Raw genomic sequence first — 21092 nt, 5'->3', positions numbered from 1 at the left:
GAAACATGTAAGCAGCACGAACAACTCTTTTTCTCTAAATTTGTTAGGGAAAGAATCGAATCGATTAAGAATCGGACATCTCTATCTCGAAACGGAATGAAAATTACAAAAGTGAGCAAATTCATTAGGCATTGACCAATGAAGTTACAAATATTCTAGTAATTGCTAGTATTTGCTCACTTTTGTCAATGGGCGCGTTCAGTGGAAAAAACGCTCAGTGAGCAATCAGCGATTATTGGTTCTTACTGTTAGATCCCTAAATCTAGACCAATTACATTGACGAATTGCTCAACTGTTGTGTAACTGTTGCACAACAATTCGCTAAACGCACCCAATTTCACTTCGTTTTGAGATACACAATCGGGTGTATATCAGTTGGATACGGGGCAATTGGACACAGTCCAATCACAAGTCGCTGTTCCAAGGGACCTTACAAATGTCTCTAATCACACGGTGCTGTGATTGGCTGTGTCCAAATGCACAGTGTCCAAGTGCACCGCTCCCTACACAATCGACTCCCAGGGCTGCTATTCCGTTACCGTGGTTCCGACAGTTGTCGAATCAGTATTGTGGCTCGGGACTTATCAAGAATTGAAAGCTACAAATCAATCCATTTAAATCTAAACCCCTTAAAAACAACACCTACTGTAAATTGATGAAAGAGCCAAAGATATAAGTCTATGACAAAAAGAGAAAGAGAGAGCTTATGCAGGATTCACACCGTGTCCAATATCCGATGTATGACGTTCGATATCCAATAAGAGAACAGCTTTCTAGAGAATTCAATTCTTCATGGAAAGCTGTCTCCTATTGGATATCGGACGTCTACGTCTGATATCGGATGCGGTGTGAATTCTCCATTACTAATAGAATGTTCGACTGGCTCTAGGTTAATCCACTCTGGGTTATTCAGTCTCTGAGTTATTAGTTTATTAGTCGAACAAATACTTATAAGCTTTACGATTGGCTAGTAGAGACTTATGACGTCATTAATCGCTCTCGGAGCGATTAACCTAGTCAGTCGAACACGCTATAAGAAGTTGGAATAATTGGCTCTATAAATTAGAAATTGAGGATTGAGGATTGCGGATTAAAGAACACGCTTTCAGCGTGTGAGCGCCCAAAACGAACACAGCATTGTACTTACTTGCGTTAATTACCAATGAAAAGTGTCCTCGCAAAAATGCAATCGCGAAATTAATTTTCGTGAGATGTCCTCGCAGGAGGTTAACTGTTGTTTAAATGTCACTGGCAGTTACACGTCGACAAGAGTCTGACTGTTCATTGTGACTTAATTCGCACAAATAACCGCAAGCATGATTTCTTCTTTGATGTAAGGACACACCGCTTTAAAACCTCAGTAGTATGATCCTCTGCATGGTATACAATTGATTGGTGTGTAATTACAAGTTGAGTTTCAGTAAATTTATTAAGAAACATTTTTAGCTGTGTCTCCTCATTTCATCATCCTTTTATCAGATTATCTTGAACTATATATCATTCTATTTAATGTAGAAATATATATTTGATTGCAAAATTGATGCTGGTTTAATTAATTATAGACAGCTAATTTACAATAGCTTGTTTATATTATAATAATTTAGTGCTAGTTAGAAAAAACAATTTCTTTATATAATAAAAAAGATATCAATAGAAAATATATTTGTTCAAACTAATACATAGAACTTATTTTTGCAGGACACTTGTAATCCTATCTGTAAAAATGTTATTAATAATAGCTGCCTGTAAAATACTCGGTATGTTGATTCTCCTACCAATGTTATTGATAAAATGGAGAATGATATATTCAAAAAAAAGAAAAGAGAGACAACAAAAAGGCACTATTGTTGGAATCTTTCATCCATTTTGCAATGCAGGTGGAGGTGGTGAAAGAGTACTTTGGTATGGAGTACATGCTATACAGAATAAGTATGCATCTATAATCTATAGCATTTGATATTGTTAAGATACATATAATTTCCATATCAAATTTAAAACAATTTTCATATTAAATTTAAAATTATACTGTTTTTATTGTTTATACTGTTAATACTGTTCTTAATTATATTTCATTATTATTATCTATATTGTTTTCAGATATCCTGATTGTCATATAGCCATATATACTGGTGATCTTTATGTAAGTCCTGAGGACATACTCAACAGAACTGAAAAGGTATTTAATTTGAAACTGCAGCGAAACATCACATTTGTCTATCTGCACAGAAGAAAATGGGTGGAAGCTTCTATGTATCCCTATTTTACCCTTCTGGGGCAAAGTCTGGGATCTATTTGGTTAGGCATTGAGGCATTGAACAATTTTCTACCAGGTGATATATTGAATTCATTAGTATATACATGTGTGATGATTGCACTTTATAAATTCCCACTAACAAAAAGAAAATATATAAAGACCAGTTTACACTAAAAGTGATAAAAATATTAATAGTAAAAACGTTTCTAGTAAAACTATATTCTCCAGAGAATGATTCTTACTGAATGTTTCTAATATCCATGCTTCTGCAATGGAAAACACAAATTTTACCGACAAAGTTGGAAAAACTATTTTACCATGATCAAACTGCTAATAGCAATGTTATTAGCAAAAATTATATTCTCAAATATTTTCAACAAAGTTAGGAAACTTTAAATAGTTGATAAAGTTGTTATTAGCAAATATGTATATATTATACATAAAGTTAACCATTTTTGAAATACAATTAGTCAAGTCTCAACAAAATCTTTGTTGTATTATATAATAATTAACAGTGTTGCTAACATATATTTAATTCAATTTTCTGTTAATAACATTTGTTTTCAATATTCTTTGACTATCAAGTAATAAATTGTAGAAATGTTTTTGTCCATGAAATTCATAAAAATTAATAACAAAATGTGATTAACTTGTTCTATAATTTGTTGGAAACAAATATTTTCAGCAATTTTAAGTAGGACAATCTACATTTATCAGTAGCACTATTAGAAACACATATTATTAGCAATGTTACTGTTGGTTAAACCAGTCCTAAGAATATGACATTAATTTTGCACAAATTACAGATATATACATCGACACAATGGGTTACGCATTCACATATCCTTTGTTTAAATATATCGGTGGTTGCCGTGTTGGATCGTATACACATTACCCTACTATTTCACATGATATGCTGAAGTATGTCTACAAGAGAGTTATATCATATAACAATCGAAGAATTGTCGCCAGGAATCCATTTTTTACTATGGGGAAGCTTATTTATTACAATTTGTTTGCGTTTGTAAGTAATACACGCATGACAACTGATTGCTTTAGTCAAGGTTGAGTAATTTAACTAATTAACTAGTTAAATAGTTAAAAGTTAAGTTAAACGTTAAAAAGTTAATAATTTTTAATTTTAATTCTAGATAAGTTCATTTTTAATTTAAACCAGTTATTTTTTAAATGTATTAACCGCAACTTATTAATTTTTTTATATAAGTTAAAATAATCGATCAGTACTTAAGTCATTGTAAGCTGCTAACAATGTAAAATAAGAAAAAAAATGATGACAGAAGAATTTTTTGCACTCTCTGAGCGCTCTAATTATTTTCTGAGCACAATGGAACTATGTAATTCTGAGCACAAAACAGCCAATATTTTTCTTATAAAAAACTTTTCATTAATAATTTAATTTCCAATTAGAAAGTTAATTATACAAGAACACATATATATTGCTATAATTATACAAGAACATTATATATTGCTTTACATATAATTAACCTTTAACCTTAATAAGTTAATTTAAGAGTCCTTAACTTTAAAATTTAGTTCAAAAAATTAACTTACTCAACCCTGGCTTTATTTAATATAAAGAAAAAAATACGCTATTTCTAAATAGTTAGTTGGCAATACATCGTTTTAGTTATATGGCTGCGTCGGTAATTGCGCCGATACCGTGATGGTGAATTCTTCGTGGACGGAGGATCATATCAACTCCATCTGGAAATGTCCGTTGAAGACGCATCGCGTGTATCCGCCGTGCAGTGTGGAGCATCTGACTGAATTACCAATCTCTGACCGATTAGAGGATGAATATATACGTATAGTAGCTGTCGCGCAATTCAGACCGGAAAAAAATCATCCGCTTATGCTGAGAGCATTGTTTAAGTTGAGGTCAATCGTTAGTGCGGAAACCTGGGAAAGGGTAAGTAGACGATTCACTAGTAAAACAGAAGCGAACAACGCGAAAATATATCTTGATATTCACTATTTTCTAGGTAAAATTAATTTGTATCGGTTCTTGCCGAGATAAAGAAGATGAAACGCGTGTTAAGGATATGCAAGACTTAGCTAAACATTTAGCCCTGGAGGAGAACGTTGAGTTTAAGGTGAATATCCCGTACTCTGAACTCGTGTCGGAACTTCAAAAGGCCATGATTGGCCTGCACACGATGTGGAACGAACACTTCGGCATCAGTATCGTGGAATGTATGGCTGCAGGACTGATTATGATAGCTCATGACTCCGGTGGGCCAAAGTATGCGATCGTGCATTTCAATAACATTATAATAAGATTCTTGGCCGCGGCCATCTCGATTTTTGACACTAGAAGCAAGAAAATACATGCTAAAAATTCTTACAAAATATGTAGAAATAAAAAGATGTATCCATAAGATGACACTTGCAATTTTCAACGTGTATTTTCTCACTTGACATCATAAATCAAGATAGTTACGACGACTAGCCAGGAACCTTAACATTACAACAGAGAAAGATTTCTAATGAAAAAATATTCTCCAATTTCTCAGGGCAGATATCATAGAAACGCAATTCGGTAGTATGACTGGTTTCCTCGCGAAAACTGAAGAAGATTATGCTAGAGCGATAACATTAATCATATGTTTGAGTCCATGGGAACGAGATGCTATTAGACGTGCTGCTAGGTATAAATATATAACACAATGTGAAGCGCTTCTAATTATCTGATATTCCAATATTGAGAAAATTTTACTTTCCGCTTTAGATCATCTGTCAACCGTTTCACGTGCGAGAACTTCGAGAATGAATTCCTACGAGCGATCGAGCCGTTCTTCAGATTGAAACAAGAATAGTTTCGTCGCTCGTAATTCCTTTAAAGCGGTGAACCGCGCGTAAGTATGAGTGATTCGTTTAAAAATCAGCTCTTACGGCAATATGTTATGCTAAATATATGCAAGAATGACGCATATATGTAACAAATAATAATTATACGATTATTGTTATCAAAGTTTTATTATTCGCTACTCAAGTGATTTTTCGCGATATTCTAGTAACTGAAAATTCAAGAGTTAAATTTCAATGATTCGCATGAAAACAATATAAATATATGCATGAACATTGACTGCAAATTCCTTTCTTGACAACAACTGCGACAGCGATAAAATTATTGAGCATTTGACGCAACGTTCGCGTCGAGTTTGTTGAGAAATTCCGTGCGCTCCGATGCGACACACGAAGGGTCAAGCTTTGTTTGTATATACGGATTATTGTTAATCAGTCCACATCCTTGACACTCTAGAATGTAAGATAAAACTCCTTTGTCGTCGGTGTTTTCCGACAGATTGAAGTGCAGTCCACGATTTCCCAACATAATCTCAGCGACCTGCATGGCGGTCTCCGTGTGGCAAGTGAGCTGCTTACCACTGACTTTGATTCTCGAGACACCTTTCGCCAGTGCCATTAAAATGATCATCTGCAACACAAAACAATGAATTGAAAAAAGATGAAGTACTCGACATCGTGTCCGTGACATGCTTACTTGGTCTTGCATGTGCTCGTCAACACAAGCACCAGCTAAAAGCGGCTTTAAAATCTCGTTAGCCGCCGTTTCACCAGGTGATGATCTATCTCGGGGTCCGCAGCTTAATCCGGAACCACCGAGAATGCATTCGGTACTGGTGGTGCACACTATGCTATCAAATTACATTTTACTTGAATATGGATACATATTCAGGTTATACAAACACTATCGATAGCTCAATAAGAAGAACTGGATAGGTCAAGGATTAGGAGATGATCGTCAAGATTTATTGTTTCTGAAACGTAATTTCTGGGATGTTAATTCAAGGAAAGTCGTCCATAATTATCCACTATTCATTCGGCATTCGATTCATTCAACGGGATAAATTTTAAAAGTTTAAAAATTCCTTACTTGATACCAGATCCGTTTCCAATAGCCGGTTTGCTTTCCACATTACTTTCGACTATAATTGATGGCACTCGAATATTGTTTTCCGTTAATGTTTTCGTTAGAGTCGTTTTAGCATCGTTTGCCATCTTTTGCGCCTCCTACAAGATGTGCAATAGATTATATCAGAAATTGTAATTTGTTAGCAAATTCGTTCGCAGCAACACATACCTTTATGTGAACGGCACCGGCCACGTAAGACCATCCTTTTATTTCTTTAGGAACTCCCGGATCAATCAAAGTGACCGAATTTAAGTTACGAATCGGTTGTATGCTAAAACATACTTTGCCTCCGCCCTTCGGATAGTATCCCCTTTATTTTTTATTAATTTTAATATAAGTGTGAAATAAGGGGACGATATTTCGATATTCACTACCAATATTGAAAATTTATTAGTTCATATTATATACAGGGTGCCTGATAATTCATAACACATTTATTGTGTGCAGGTAGAATTCATAAAATTAAATACAAAATTCCTCGCACAATCATGTACCAATTATTTTTAATTAATAACTAAAAGTCTACATAGTTATTTGCAAAATGATAGAAGATTTTTTTGTTCAGTTTGACCTAATATACAAGCACACATGACAGCAGATGTTGCCATTACAGCGCATTTACCTATTGCGCGTAATCATTCACGAAACTTCTTTAATTAATAACTCAAAATTTTCGTAGTTTGCAAAATGGTACAGAAATTTTGTGTTCAATTTGACGAGTTTTATCTGTACAGTATCATGAATTGTCAAACATTTTGTATGTTATAGATTTTCAGTATTAGCAGTGAATATTGGAACGCAGTCTACATACAGTGATAAAATTTATATTAAGTATAATTCATATTAGCTTTGATATTCATATACCTGCTCCAGACTTCACAGTGAAAAGTTGCTCCAAATTTGCGCAGCATTGGTTGGAATACTCTAGACAAATACTCTATATGTGGTCCCATAGGTACGTTTGTTCCACCTTTGAGGAGAATAGTGTTATCGTGTGGTAAAAAGAGGGCACAAGGTAGAGCTACTTGAGCCAATAAGCAAATACACCCAGCAGTCTTTGTGTCTGCTACATATTCCCTCTGGTACTTGTTCAGTGGACCAGGCCGGTACTCCAAACGTGTGGATCCTATATATCCACCTCTGACCTTAGCATTACACATTTCTTTAGCAAGTTCTACACCTGTAACATTAAGTAGAGATTGTTTAAGTTTCAATCACAACGATAAAACATAGAATTTTATTTTTTGATTGTACTGTACATTTCAAATGTTGCGCTGCCAGACCAGGTTTGGGCCTTCCAGCACGTATATTCTCGATCTCAATGGGAATACCATAGAGTGTGCTCAAAGTCAATGCAATCCTTAGTACTTGTCCACCCTGTGAATAAGAATTAATATAAAAGTTAAGACATTGTATCTCTTCTGGAGAAATAAATAGAAAACAGTTTAGAACAAACAGAGAAAGCAATGTCACTTTATGAAATATATGTCATTAATATATATTGAGAACTGTATAAATTAAAATCTGGTGTATAAAATATTTCAATAGGATATTTGTTAATATCAAATAATACTTTATAGGAAAAAATAAAAAAACAAAGGTAAAATTTAAAGTATATTTTCTGCATTGAGATAAGCACTTTACTGCATATACTGCATACATATATATATATATATATATATATATATATATATATATATATATATATATATATATATATATACTATATATATATAAATAAAAATAATGTATCTTATTAAAGTAATAATGACAATGTCCAGGAATTATTATCAATGTTATACTTACACCTTCACCTAAGCTGCCGTCTATTTGTATGAGGGACGACATGGCGCGACAATTCCGCAGCATGCAAAGCACTTCGTCGTGTTAAAGGTACACTGGCTTTTAGCGAGTTAGTCTTTAACTTGTTGCGGATTAAAAAAAGAATTTAAAAGATGTTTGAGTAAAATAGGACGTTTTTTAAACGTCTTCAAGACATCTTTTAGAAATTTGTGTTGGTTTTTCTTTTTGTCTCTCAATAACGAGTAAAATGTGTCGCGAAAGACGACAAATTTTAGCCAGTTATTTTACAATATATTTTTCTTTTAATTATTTTAACGATAAAGTCGATGTGCCTTTAGCTTCCCCTGCGGAATAATGACTTTACGACACAATTTTACATTTTTTCTGTTTTAATAGGTTCTCTACCGCGTGACTTAGCCTTCCCCGAGGATATATGCAGCTATTTGATACTTCATAACATAAAAATATATAAGATTATGACGAAAGAGATCCTTTTTATAATAAAAATAATATTTAATATAATAATTTATAATTTAAGTTATATATAAATTTAATATAATTTATAATTTATATTTAATTTATAATTTTTTATAATAAAAAAATATTTTGGCAAATCTACGGCATTGAATTAAAACTTCTGAAATACCGGGTCAATAGTCAATTAATTTAATATTTTATTACAACTTACGAATATACACACACAGAGAAAATTGTTATGTTTACAAAGACATGTCGGGTTGACAGTCCTGTCTACTACTACCAATCATCAATGAATATTGTTGAGCGTTTCATCTAGAGGGGAAAGTATAATGCTCCTTTATACCGACTTTGGTTAACTTAAACTGCTAGTTATTTCAACGGAATTGACCAATCGCATTTGTTAATTCTAACAAAGAGAAATGCGATTGGTCAATTCCGTTGAAATAACTCGGTTAAGTTAACCAACGTTAAAGGAACAGACATAAGTTTGTTAAAAACGGTATTTATAATTCGATTTATACTTAACATCGCCTTAATTTATCTTTAGATGTCGTGTCAGCCATTTCATTGGCTGCACATCATCTTAAAATAAATGTAAGCAATTTCAAATATTTGAACATTTTTAGTACATAATAAAGTATATATTTATGATTTAAAATTATTCCGATGTTTTATAGATATGCATGTAGACCTACGATGCAGTATATTTTATTTTGTAATTTTCACCAAGGATATTGATATTGTGTATTGGATATTGATACAACGTAGTAAAAATTGTAAAAGTGAACAAATTCACTATGTTGACTAATGAAATTGTAAATCTAGCAAATTCATTCACTTTTGCAATTTTCATCTAGGGGTGCGTTCAGATTCCTCATCCGGGTGCACTCTATTACTAGAAACACTATAGTATATGTTACATATACTATAGCACTTTTAGTAATAGAATACACCCGGGTGGGGAATCTGAACGCAGCCTAGTGTGTTAGTATGTAGTACATATAGTATGTTAGTACACAATTGACTCCCAGATGTCGGATGCAGTATGAATTCTGCTAAGGCTGGCGATCTTTGTCTTTACCTAGTCGATGATTGTATTTACTTTATGATTATAACGATTTAAAATTTTGAATTCTATACATACGTACACCTTATCGCAAGTATTCGACATTAATTACGTCAAATGTAAAAAAGAATCTTTAAGAGTGCGATATCCTGTTACTTCAGAAAGAACAAGAGATCTGTAAGAGAAAGACAAAAAGGAAAGGTTCCTGATATTTCATTTATTATATAGTCTTAGTGACCGCGTGTTCTCTCGTTTAATATATTATCATATTTTGTTGATTCGTAACAGTCAACATGCAAAAAGGTATAACAGAATTACATTTGGAGATATGTCAACACGTTAACAGGTATTACATTGTATATATAATTTTGTTTTATCAAACCATTCCAAATAAAATTCCAACTTGTGCACTTTTTTACCAAACTGTTATGTTCATATTGAAACAAACGCAACATATTAAAGTATTCATTGTTGATTTTAATATAATAATTTTTGGAAATTTGAACGAAAATTATTGAACCTTAAAATCTGTTTGAAGTAAAAGGTTTTGAAAGATTTGTACTTTACAATTTAATGAAACTACGAACTATGAAATTTAATGAAACTACTATGCTTATATTTGTTTTAGTACCTTGTCAGAAGAAGATATTTTAACAGCTGTAAATGCAGAACTTTCAACATGGGAGGAGATTTATCTTGACACTATTATATATGGTAAAGATTGTACAAATCTTTTATTAAAGGAACATGTTGAATCTATGGTATGCTCAGATTATAGTAACCCAAAGGTATTATCAATTATATTAGTAATCTTTTGCATTAACTTGTTACAAAACTATATTTTGCACTTGCACTGAATATACATACTAATATACCTAACTATGTCCAATTTATCCAGAGAGAGAAGATTTATATTCAAGAGGTTGTTTTTAAGTTTTATGTCTATAGTCTAACACAAGAAATGGCTGCAACAGAAACATTGCAGAACGATTCTGAGGAATTTTCAGTTGCATCTCATTGGGTATTGCCTTCGCAAGAATTTCATCACATATGGCAAAACTTGTTTTATGATAATGACATAAAGAATGATGTTAGTAAATTTATATATATAATGCAATTGATTTTTTTTATATGTACCATAAAGAATTACTCTTCTAGAGATAGATTTTACATAACAATCTTGACTTATTTCAAACTTCTTTCTTCTTTTCTGTAGTTATTGCATTACGTGGAGACAACAATGTTATTTTCTGATCGTGGGGTTAATACTAATATTATAAGTTGGAATAAAGTGGTATTGCTGCACGGTCCTCCAGGTACAGGAAAAACCAGCTTGTGCAAAGCTTTGGCTCAAAAAGCTGTCATTCGTATGAAAGGTCACTTTACTCATGGAGAATTCATTGAGATTAATAGTCATAGTCTATTTTCTAAGTGGTTTTCCGAGGTAAGACTCTATTATTTATTTTTATCTTAAAAATTTTTGTTTTGTGAGAATTCTTTTTATATTTTGTTATTCTTTTTCACTTTCTCTCTTAAAATATATTGTTAAATTAAGCAAGAAATTACTATATTGTCTAATATCAGGTTTGTATTTTGCTATAGAGTGGAAAACTTGTTATGAAATTGTTCGAGGAAATAAAAAATCTTGTCCAAGATGAGAAAGCATTGATATGCATTCTGATTGATGAAGTAGAATCGTTAGCGCATGCACGTAAAGCGTGCAGCAATGGTACCGAGCCGTCTGACTCTATACGTGTTGTAAATGCTCTACTTACGCAATTAGATCAGATCAAGCGACACCGAAATGTTTTGATTTTAACGACAAGCAATATGACGGAAGCCATAGATTTAGCATTCATCGATCGGGCGGACATAAAACAATATCTCGGATTCCCTTCTGAAGTAGCTATTTATCAAATTTACCGTTCATGTCTACGGGAATTAATGAGGGTACGTATTTGTGTTCTCTCTTCACTTCTATACCAAACATAATAATATATAAATGTTTATTGATAATGATATAAAATAATAGCAATAGTAATATACTGCATACTTAATATTTTACTGGGAAATTTTATTTTTTATAAAATATTTTATTACTGAAATAAGTTTCCTAGTTTTTAATAAAGTATCTTTTGTAATGTTAGAATTAATATTCTTGTGCATGTTGCAGACTGGTGTCTTGAATCACAAGGAAGTATGTGACGTATCCGAGTTAAAAATGCTTGGATATGAAGAAACTTCAAACACCAAGAACAGTTTGAAACTGCTGGAAATTTGCCGTGCGAGCGTAGGTCTAACCGGTCGTGCCTTAAGAAAAATGCCATTTCTAGCACATGCTCTTTACTTAACTGGAGACTCGATTTCGCTATCTCAGTTTCTGAGAGCAATGCAATTAGCAGTTGAGAAACAAAAGAAAGAAGGTTTGCAATGATAATAAATGGAGATAATGAGAAATATTGTTTCTTTCTGTTTATTATTAATAAGACGATTGTTGTAAATTATTTACGTGTATCAAACGATAGTACTTGTGAAATATGCTTATTAACTAATTGAGTCATTCATCTTGAACAATAAGTCGTATGAATATAATTCAATATAAATTTTCTTACACGTTTAAAAGCTGCAATCGAAAAAATTTGGGTAAAATTGATTTTTAGCAAATATTCTCAAAATCATGAGATATATAACAATTTGTTACTTTTATTTGATGTTTATTATAATTTTGCGTATACAAACTTAATTTTAGAAAAATCCGAATACGCAATTATAACGAGTATTAAGTATCATAAAACTCTTTTGTCTAAAAAGTAATAGAATTTCATAAATCTCATGGTTTTGAAGATAGTTCCACGAAATTTTTTCTTTTTATCTCTTAAAATCTTAAATTCTCTTATTGCTATCTCTTATTTCTAATTATTTTACAATATATACAAAACCCGTTTAATTTGGTAGAGACATTTTCTCATCTTTTCTTGCATCAGTATTGTTTATTTTAATTTTATACCGCTGATAAACGTTAATAAAGATATCGGTAGCTAATATATCAAGATATATCCTGCTTTTATTCTAATTTATAATATGTATATCGTAATTGTAGAAAACATCTTTGCTGGACGTCAGCGAGATGAACTGATTTTGCTCCATCTTTTTTACAAATAACGGAACGTGATTGTTTCCAAAGGAGGATATAAAAAAAGTTCGATTTTTGGCTTCCTGTGAAACCTTAGTGAACTACAAAAAATTGTTGTTTTGGACCACATGAAATAATGAAAAATTTTATATCTCAGAAATACCGGGAAAGTAGATTTTTTGATGTCATATCATGTTCCCTTTTGTAAGTCGAATTTTCATATACCATGCTAGAACTTATCATGAATCGGATGTATTACAAAAGTTTCTTATGATAATAACTTAAAGATTGCCAATGCAAAACAATTGAATGTTTAATATTGTACTAATATTGTTTACATATTGTAAAAAAAAGAAATTCTACTTTCCTTACATTTCTGGAATATAAAACTGTTTTCACTATTTCATGTGAATCCCAAACAACAACTTTTTGTAGTTTACTAAGGTTCCGAAGGGCCAAAAATAACTAATGAGCCAAAAGTCGGACTTTTTTAACATTCTCCTTTAAAATTACTCCTTATCTACATGTTGTAGTTTAGTCCTAGAAACAAAATATCAAACTATATGACTGTACCCGTTTCTCTGTGAAGTCCACCTATTTTTACATTCCCGTCGGCTCCTGTTGGCGCGCAATCGCCATTAAAGTCACTGAGATGCAACCGCTATGAAAGTCACGCTTCGTTCCGCACCGACGATGCGGACTATACCCCACGTCGTTGTAGAGGAATACAGAAGGCTTTCTATATAACATTTATCGCGACGTGCTTCTCTATCTGTTATACTTAAATCACTATTGTAGCCTCATCACGATAAAGTATATAACAAGTAACACAGTAATAAATAACTTACAAATCCGAGAGAAAAAAATAATTATTCAACTATGTACTACAAAAATATAAAAACAATCGACAGTCTTTCGAGAATACTTCATCGGGGAACGAGCCCAATGTAAAATTCGACGTGAGAACACATGCTGTACCGTTGTTAATAAAACGTCAGTAAAAGTACTGAGAGTTATAACACTACGCTTTTATTCTAATTCTAATCTCCAATTTTAATATGTCGAATTATAGATTTTTGCATTACATTTAAACTGGAAGTCATTAGATCATTATATTTAATCAAATAAACCGGATCTTTAAGCCGATTAAATATTTAAATCGAAAATTTTATGCGGAGAAAGTTTAATTGGAAGTGAGGTTGCAAATCGAGCCAAATAACCCCAACTATCGTGAAATTTCACCTAACTGTAAATTTATACGCTAACTGTAAATTATACAACTTAAGTTTACAGTAGATGCTCGTTTCGAATATTCTTATGTCACTGCGTTATATCAATAAAAAAGAAAATATCGAAAAGTAGAATTTTGTCGATGAGAAACGTGACGTTTGATACCGACAAGAAACGTTCTGATCTAATTGTCAGCTAGGCGACTGTCCCTGTTTTTCAAACAATGGTAGGTGATTGCAGAACTACTGGCGCTCTCCTGACCTTCAGCGCTTCCGGGCTTATAGAATGTACTTGCTTTACGTGAGCGTAATCGTACGCGCTCTGGTCGCTGTCTAGGCTGGACTTCTTCGCTTTCATATGGGTGGGTGAGTTGACAGACTTTTGACTGCCCATCGACGCGCCGTTACCATATAGTGCGTCTGCTGCTATACTACCCTCTTCTCCCACCTCCTGTCGATATCGCCGACGTCGTAGTCGTAATATAGACCACACACCGGCGAAGATCAACGCGAGCACTAATAGCAGGCCGACCACTACGGCAGCCCCTATCACACGTGTCTCAGTGGAGTCTCTCACTATCAATCTGATTCTCAAAGAGTCTTCACCCTTATCGCTCTTCACCAAGAGAGTGTACATCCGGGCATCCTCTTTCTGCAGATCTTTGATCTCCAGTTTAGTCCAATAACAGCCAGTCATCATTCCATTCTCGATGATCGGTTCCAACGGCAAGGCCTCGTACTTCGGATGTATGTGATCTCCTGTTAAAAGAGAGATAATGAAACCGATGAATCGCACGGAAAACTCCTCAGCGAGTTGATTTGATTATCACGTTAACTGCCACGAATTCTGAACTGCTGAACTGCTGAACTGCTGAATTCATATATGAATCTCGTCAGATTCAAAATTTCGATATGCTAAAAATGCTTTGTAGCTTTCTATTCGATATTCTATTCGATATTCTAAATGTCTCAAAATCAATTCTAAAAATATCAAACAGTCTTTTATATATTCCTAAATACTTTTAAATACTTAAATACTCAGTAAAGTTATTCCTAATCAGATAAAGAAAACTGTGAGAAACTCACAAAGGCGACGAGACTTCTGCAACAACTCAGGCGTTAACTATACCGAAAAAAGAATCTAAGAAATAGTAAATATTTATTCGGTGTGAGTACAAATATATATATATATATATATATATATATATATATATATATATATTAACTTATACTAACATAAAATACTTTTTAAATAAAAGAAAACATATTTTTTAAAATTTTAAGAAAGCTTTAATTTTTCATGAAAACAATTGTTTATTCTATTTAAATAAAAGAATTAAATTTTAAGTAAATATATCACATTTTTTTTAATACCCACCAAATAAGTATTTACTATTTTTTATATATTTTTTCTTTGTAGTAGTTTCAGTGTAGATATATAACGTGATATTCAACGCGTTGTCTTTGAAACTGATTAACCATACCAGCTCGAATCTGATTGCTACCCCATTCCCAGGTGACTAGTTTCGGCGGCGGTTGCGAGCAGAGTCGGGATTTAAGTCTATGCACGCGTTCGCCGGTCCAACCGACCGACTCGTGGTTACTCGTGTGGTCAGACGTTGGTTTCGCCTGGATCTCCGGCGGGCCAGACACGTTCAACATGTAATATTGCTCGCTGTATTTCTCCCTCCTCACACCGTTGATCGTGTTGAACGCCATGCAGCGATATTCACCCTGGTCCGACCACGTGATACGCTCCAAACGAAGGCGCCGGCTGGAACTCTTGTTCGTAAATGCCGACTTGCGGCGAGTATGTATCCATCGGTACTGCGCGGACGGATTGGCATCGAACTCGGCACATTCGAACGGCTCCACCGTGGAGCCCAACAGTACCGACTCCACCAAGATCTTGGTAATATTATTCGCGACGTTTCCGTTTGTCTTCATCCTCGGTTCGTCTGCACATAAGGATTACTAACGTTATCCTATAGAATCTTGAGCTGTGGGAGTATCCAGAGTATTTTCCCCTTCACCGTGTCGAAGTGGAGAAGTCAAGCGTAAAATCGAGAAAGAGAGGGAAAGAGAAAAGTTCTAACTTTCATAGCACATAATACAATATACAATTGTGTAATAACTGTACGCGTAACTGTATACGCGTGTCTGTTGAGAGAGTTGCAAGTACGAGGAGTTTGTGTCACCGCGAGTACACCGTATCATTGCGCGGAGGAAGATGCCAAACGATGCGTATAGACCGTGTTCTGGAAGGAAGAAGTCGAGGAAGTGGTGGTGGTGGTAGTAGTGCGGAGGAGAATGGCGTATATATCGAGCAAGGTATAATTCTACGAACATTGCACGTTCAACTCGTAATGCGTGGCAGCGCTTTCACCGATGATGTTGACCGCCTGGCATGAGTATATCCCAGCGTCCTGCCTTTTGACCGGTTGGAAACGCAGCTTGGAGATCTGCACGTTGCCGTTGTTGATCTGCGTTCTGTTGTACATCAGCGATGGTATCGTGACATCGTTCAACGGCATTTGGTTTTTTGACCACTTGATTTCGGCGGCAGGATTAGCTTCCGCCAGACACTTCAGATCCAACACGCTCTCCAAATCTACTAGCGTCGTGGAAATTTCCGGGTTCGATACGATCCGCACTTCTGGCAAATCTGGAAGTCAAACGTCACGTTGATATTAAACACATGTCATGAAAAAATACTTCTTTATGGGGTATGAAATACAATGGAAGAATAAATTTTATGAATATTTCAGTTAATATTATAAGTGTGTGTGAGAATATTCTTTCTTTTTTTCGTGTGAGAATATTCTTATGAAACTGTTGCTTCTTCTTAGATTTTCACAGCAAAATCTGTGAGATAGTTAGAGCATAGTTATACACTGAGAAAAACTGTTTGATATAAGTCGTTTTCTTAGAAATTATTGAAAGAGTTCGAGAAATTTACAGAAATTTACAGACATTCATCGGATACACGTATTTATTGAGCCGAATAAAAGTATGAAATGAAAATCTTATATTTTTCACTTGCCCTAGCCTATCACAATCATGTAATAGTATGATTCGTTACCGAGTGCACGTACATTGTATGTTCAGCTGGGACTCCACACTGGCCTGAGACTGGCTTGACGGATGCGTGGCCACACATCGGATCGGCAGACCGTGATTTTCTCTCTGACCGCGTAGTTGTAAAAGACTGTAAGCTTTCCAGGTCTTCGGTTTGTTCACTTCTGATGTGTTTTTCTGTTCGATCGAAGGTTCTATTTCTTCGTTCCCTAAGAACCTGTACAAACAAATCCCATAATATTACATTATTTTGTTATAATACATTATATACATTTAGATATAAATATTAAGTATTCTCAAAGCGAGACGTGTTTTTTGTACTTTAACTCTTTATAAAACTCTGAATCACGCACACACACATCAGGGTTCAACTGTGATTTTGAGATTTTTTTCTTAACATTTTGTATATGCGCGACTATATGTTTGTAGAATTATTTAAAAATAAGAGAGAAGAGAAAGAATGTGTTTTATTCATTATCATTTAGTACAGTGATTGTGGTTGATGATTATAGTTAGATTATAAATTTATTATCAATTGACCCGATTTGTTCAAGCTAAGATTAAGTATCGATAGTAATATCTGACAGCATACTGCCAGACAGCATACTGCCAGACAGCATATTCTCCAAGGAAATGTGCGGGAATAGAAGAAAAGAAAATACGATCCAGCACAGTAATTAAAACAGAAAATTGATCAAGTTATATGAGTAGAAATTCACGGTCAAATTATAAGTTTTTCTAAAGTTTCATATTTATCGCAAACAATGTTTATAAAGACTAAGATGTTACAACAATTGCCATATATATAGTAACACATGCATAACTGTTATTATTACTGTCATTACCTATAATGTAAAAAATTGTTCCGAAAATTTTATAAGATACTATTTTAAAACATTTCTTGATAATATCTTAAAGATATCTCTTAGAGAAGCATGTTATCTAAGTTGACTTTTTTTTTCGAAATCTTTCAAAAAACAAAAATCTTTATAAAAAAACAATTTTCTTAAAAATCTTTCAAGAAACAATGATAACTTACTTATTTTTTCCTTATATATAAATAGAATAAATTAATAATTTAATTTAATTAGTACTACGATGGAGTGCACCATAGATTAATTTAAGGTTTACATCTCCTTTCAGTGAGAACAGAAGAAACGTTTGAGATACATGACACATGTTGGATCTTTCTAACTTTTTATGTCTGAAAAGTGTCTCGGAGGACCGTCTGTGAGTACGTCCGGCATAAGCGATCTACCATCTGTCGAGTCAACGTTGCTTTATTTAAAGGAAGTTCGGGATATCCTCCGGAAGCGTGTGATACTCTTGATTAGTTAGGAATGAAGTATCGCTCAGTATCGTTTTCGAATGCTTCGACATAATCAATCAATTTCCGTCAATAGGTCAGCCTTCGTGATAAAAAAAAAAAGAAAGGAAAAGAATGGTGTCGAAGGTCCGTGCCCTTTTCTAGCGTGATTCACAGGCGCAGCGGTGGCGGCGGCGGGACTACGCTCGCGGCCAGTTTCTCCGTTTCTATGGCTATAATCTACATAATTATACTCGGCACACAGCCGTGTCCGCAACGCGAAGAAAAAGGTACCACCGGGCAGGAATCATTAAACCGCGCGGCTATTATCGGTCGTAAAAGAATGCGCGCTCGATATTGTTTCGAGGCGAGTCTCGACCGGACGAATTCTTCATTAGGGCCGTGATCCTAAATAAACCCGTGGGAATACGCGAACGTTATAGCCGTCTCTGCTTGGCCAACGGATAATCCAATCGGTCATCGGTGATTTTTTTCTCTCTCGTAGATATCGTTTATAGTTATATAATGACAAAATTGCGCGATCCTAAATCAATATCGCTTTCGGGATAAGTCCGCGGGGATGGATGTCCGACAGACTGGATATCTCAGAGGTATCGTTTGTGCTGTTTAACGAGCTTCTCCACGAATAGGCAGCGGTAACGGCGGACGTTGTATCATCGAGTGAGCGTTCGCAATGTTCTGTCAAAGGGCCCCTTCATTAACGATCCTCTTGTGAGGTAGTACATATGCCGCCGTTCAGGGGATAAATTATACACCCGCCACCGCTGCCGCCGCTGGTGCTGTCTTTTCTTCTTCTTCTTCTCGGTGGCGAAGCATGCGCTTCCCGAAAGAAGCGCGTGCCATCCGACCAGATGTTTTACATCGTAAGAATACAAGATAAGGCGCGGCTAAATTCAGTAGAGCGTAAAACAAAACGACGATCCCTCCGTTCAGCGCAGCCCTTCCCTACATAAACATAACGTCACGGCTTCTTGCACCAAGCTAAGCCAAGCCAGACCAAGCCCAGGCGGCCACGACGGTACCAGATCACCATCGCCACGGTGTACGAATCGGCCGCTGTTCACGGTTCATGTTTGAAAATAGCGATATCTTCTGCGAAGTAAGAAGAAACAAGTGCGAGGCAGGAACATGCATAAAGCGCGCTACTCACAAGCTCCCAGTAAACGCCAGCTATCAGTAACATAACATCAATGTTATAATTTTCCATTCAACGATGTAAGTACAATATAACACGTGTTATGCAATAGTATACTGTTGAGTGGGAGATTATAACATTGATGTAATATTGCTGTTAGTTGACGTTTACTGAGAGGAAATCCACAGTAATGTTATTCTCAAATACTGATGAGCTTGTAATATGTTAAAATCGGAGCAAAATAAGGGGCATTTATTTTTTTTTATAAGCGCTTATCTGTAAGTTCAGCGGGTGAAAGACCTCTTTGAAAAAGAAATCGGTTTTTCTCTCTAAATGAATAATAGTTTATTGTTGCGTATTCATTAAACAACGGTTCTAATTTCTGGGTATTTGAATATTGTGTCGGAGATTTGATCTTTATTTTGCGTCATGTAGCTCGTGTTCCGATAATCTAACTAGATGAAGCGGATGTACTTATTATTTTTGCCTATTAACTGTACCCCGGAGAGGTATTATCAGTTTTTTGTCATATTGGCCATTGCCATGATATAAACGTAATTTTTGGAAATGTTATTTCCGAGGACTTCTAGCAGGCAGTTCGACGAAACAGATTACGAATTGAGAGTTCCTTCAATACCACATTACGCGGGTCATTACGGCCAACAATCGTTATAATTAGAGAAAACAGATTTCTAAACTTCATCAATGCTGTAATCATCTAAGAAAGTTGAGAAAGCGAAATTCGAATTTCGTTATAATAAAAAAAAAAGAAAACGAGAAATCTGCAAATGCAGAGAAAAAATCAAGTGAAATAACAATAATTATATGTATTAACGATAATTTAATAATTGAAAATTAATAATTCGCGATAATTTAGATATTAACTATAATAATTTAGAAGTGTTAGAAATAATTTCTAAATTATTGAAAGAAGGTATAATTCTTCTTCTAAACGTGAAATAAAAATTGAAAGAATTAAGAAAATGAAAAATATTTGCATATCGAGAATGTCGAAATATTAATTTAGTTTTATCTTTTGATGTGAAAATTTTTCGTAAGATGTTCGGCGTAGAAGTTTACATTGAAAAAAATATTTATTTAATTATTTGGTTTTTGGTTTCGTTATTTTCTTTTCCCTCGAGTTTACGTAGATGTATGTTATTCGATAATTGATCTTTCGGTCGAATGTTATCTGTTCCCTGTGATGGGAACAGGTATTTGTTCCCATCAGTCCCGACCGATATTTTGGAATGTCTTCAAAGTGAGGATTTTTCATTCTGAAGGATGGAACTTCTTCTCAGGTAAAAAGTTGCTCGATACCGAGTCGACCCAAAACTATTAAAGGAGTCGACCCAAAACCTCAGTGATTCTTTTCTTTGTGTCACGTTTCAGATTCTTTCAAAGAGAAGAACTTTAACATTCTTGTGTCATGTTCAACTTTTGTGTAACGGTGCTACTGGAATCTAATCGATTTATGGACAATATTAGTGTACAAATTTGTGGGAAGTATCAAAGGACAGTATTTATCTAAATTGAATTTTTGAACTCTTTTGAACTATGCCGCGTATTATTCCTTTAAAATTATGAAACATATATATATATATATATATATATATATATATATATATATAT

At 34.3% G+C, this 21092-nt stretch overlaps 4 protein-coding genes across 12 annotated transcripts in view; 2 read left to right on the top strand and 2 right to left on the bottom strand.

Annotated features, from left to right (window-relative positions):
- Positions 1-910: 910 nt before the first annotated feature.
- On the top strand, positions 911-5728 carry LOC116842108 (GDP-Man:Man(3)GlcNAc(2)-PP-Dol alpha-1,2-mannosyltransferase). Of its 4 annotated transcripts, XM_032810832.1 has the most exons (9): positions 911-1333; positions 1699-1929; positions 2098-2330; positions 3061-3278; positions 3903-4184; positions 4258-4517; positions 4789-4923; positions 5004-5130; positions 5580-5728. In XM_032810832.1, exons 1-8 carry the CDS (start codon positions 1317-1319, stop codon positions 5089-5091), a joined length of 1464 nt encoding a protein of 487 aa, XP_032666723.1. In that variant the 5' UTR covers positions 911-1316; the 3' UTR covers positions 5092-5130; positions 5580-5728. The 4 variants fall into 4 exon arrangements, with proteins under 4 accessions (XP_032666723.1, XP_032666722.1, XP_032666725.1 ...); XM_032810831.1 differs by lacking the exon at positions 5580-5728 and having other exon boundaries at positions 5004-5241; XM_032810834.1 differs by lacking the exon at positions 5580-5728 and having other exon boundaries at positions 911-1409; positions 5004-5241.
- Positions 5233-8775, bottom strand: LOC116842109 (RNA 3'-terminal phosphate cyclase). Of its 5 annotated transcripts, none has more exons than XM_032810837.1 (7): positions 8701-8775; positions 8016-8356; positions 7469-7586; positions 7074-7389; positions 6378-6519; positions 6171-6307; positions 5233-5931 (listed from the first exon to the last, which is right to left on the bottom strand). In XM_032810837.1, exons 2-7 carry the CDS (start codon positions 8076-8078, stop codon positions 5403-5405), a joined length of 1305 nt encoding a protein of 434 aa, XP_032666728.1. In that variant the 5' UTR covers positions 8079-8356; positions 8701-8775; the 3' UTR covers positions 5233-5402. The 5 variants fall into 5 exon arrangements, with proteins under 5 accessions (XP_032666728.1, XP_032666729.1, XP_032666727.1 ...); XM_032810838.1 differs by having other exon boundaries at positions 8016-8133; positions 8701-8774; XM_032810836.1 differs by having other exon boundaries at positions 8016-8461; positions 8701-8767.
- A 797-nt stretch (positions 8776-9572) lies between these two features.
- LOC116842140 (pachytene checkpoint protein 2 homolog) lies at positions 9573-13710 on the top strand. 2 transcript variants are annotated; one of them, XM_032810908.1, is made up of 6 exons: positions 9573-9904; positions 10187-10346; positions 10493-10648; positions 10775-11002; positions 11161-11508; positions 11732-13710. In XM_032810908.1, exons 1-6 carry the CDS (start codon positions 9852-9854, stop codon positions 11990-11992), a joined length of 1206 nt encoding a protein of 401 aa, XP_032666799.1. In that variant the 5' UTR covers positions 9573-9851; the 3' UTR covers positions 11993-13710. The 2 variants fall into 2 exon arrangements, with proteins under 2 accessions (XP_032666799.1, XP_032666798.1); XM_032810907.1 differs by having other exon boundaries at positions 9574-9904; positions 10457-10648.
- The window catches only part of LOC116842139 (hemicentin-2-like), a 12463-nt gene continuing 4577 nt past the window's right edge, over positions 13207-21092 (bottom strand). Inside the window, exons 4-7 of the mRNA XM_032810906.1 lie at positions 17016-17215; positions 16268-16585; positions 15405-15878; positions 13207-14679 (exon numbers count right to left, since the gene is read on the bottom strand). Of these exons, the coding sequence (XP_032666797.1) occupies positions 14138-14679; positions 15405-15878; positions 16268-16585; positions 17016-17215 (1534 nt within the window). The 3' untranslated portion in view covers positions 13207-14137. The remainder of the gene's footprint in view (positions 14680-15404; positions 15879-16267; positions 16586-17015; positions 17216-21092) is intronic.

The sequence above is a fragment of the Odontomachus brunneus genome, unplaced genomic scaffold, assembly GCF_010583005.1.
Source record: "Odontomachus brunneus isolate Ranch 3 - 2012 unplaced genomic scaffold, Obru_v1 Obru_scaffold_021, whole genome shotgun sequence".
Classification (NCBI taxonomy): domain Eukaryota; kingdom Metazoa; phylum Arthropoda; class Insecta; order Hymenoptera; family Formicidae; genus Odontomachus; species Odontomachus brunneus.
The sequence above is the reverse complement of the archived record's forward strand: the minus strand, read 5'-3'. Positions and strand labels throughout refer to the sequence as shown.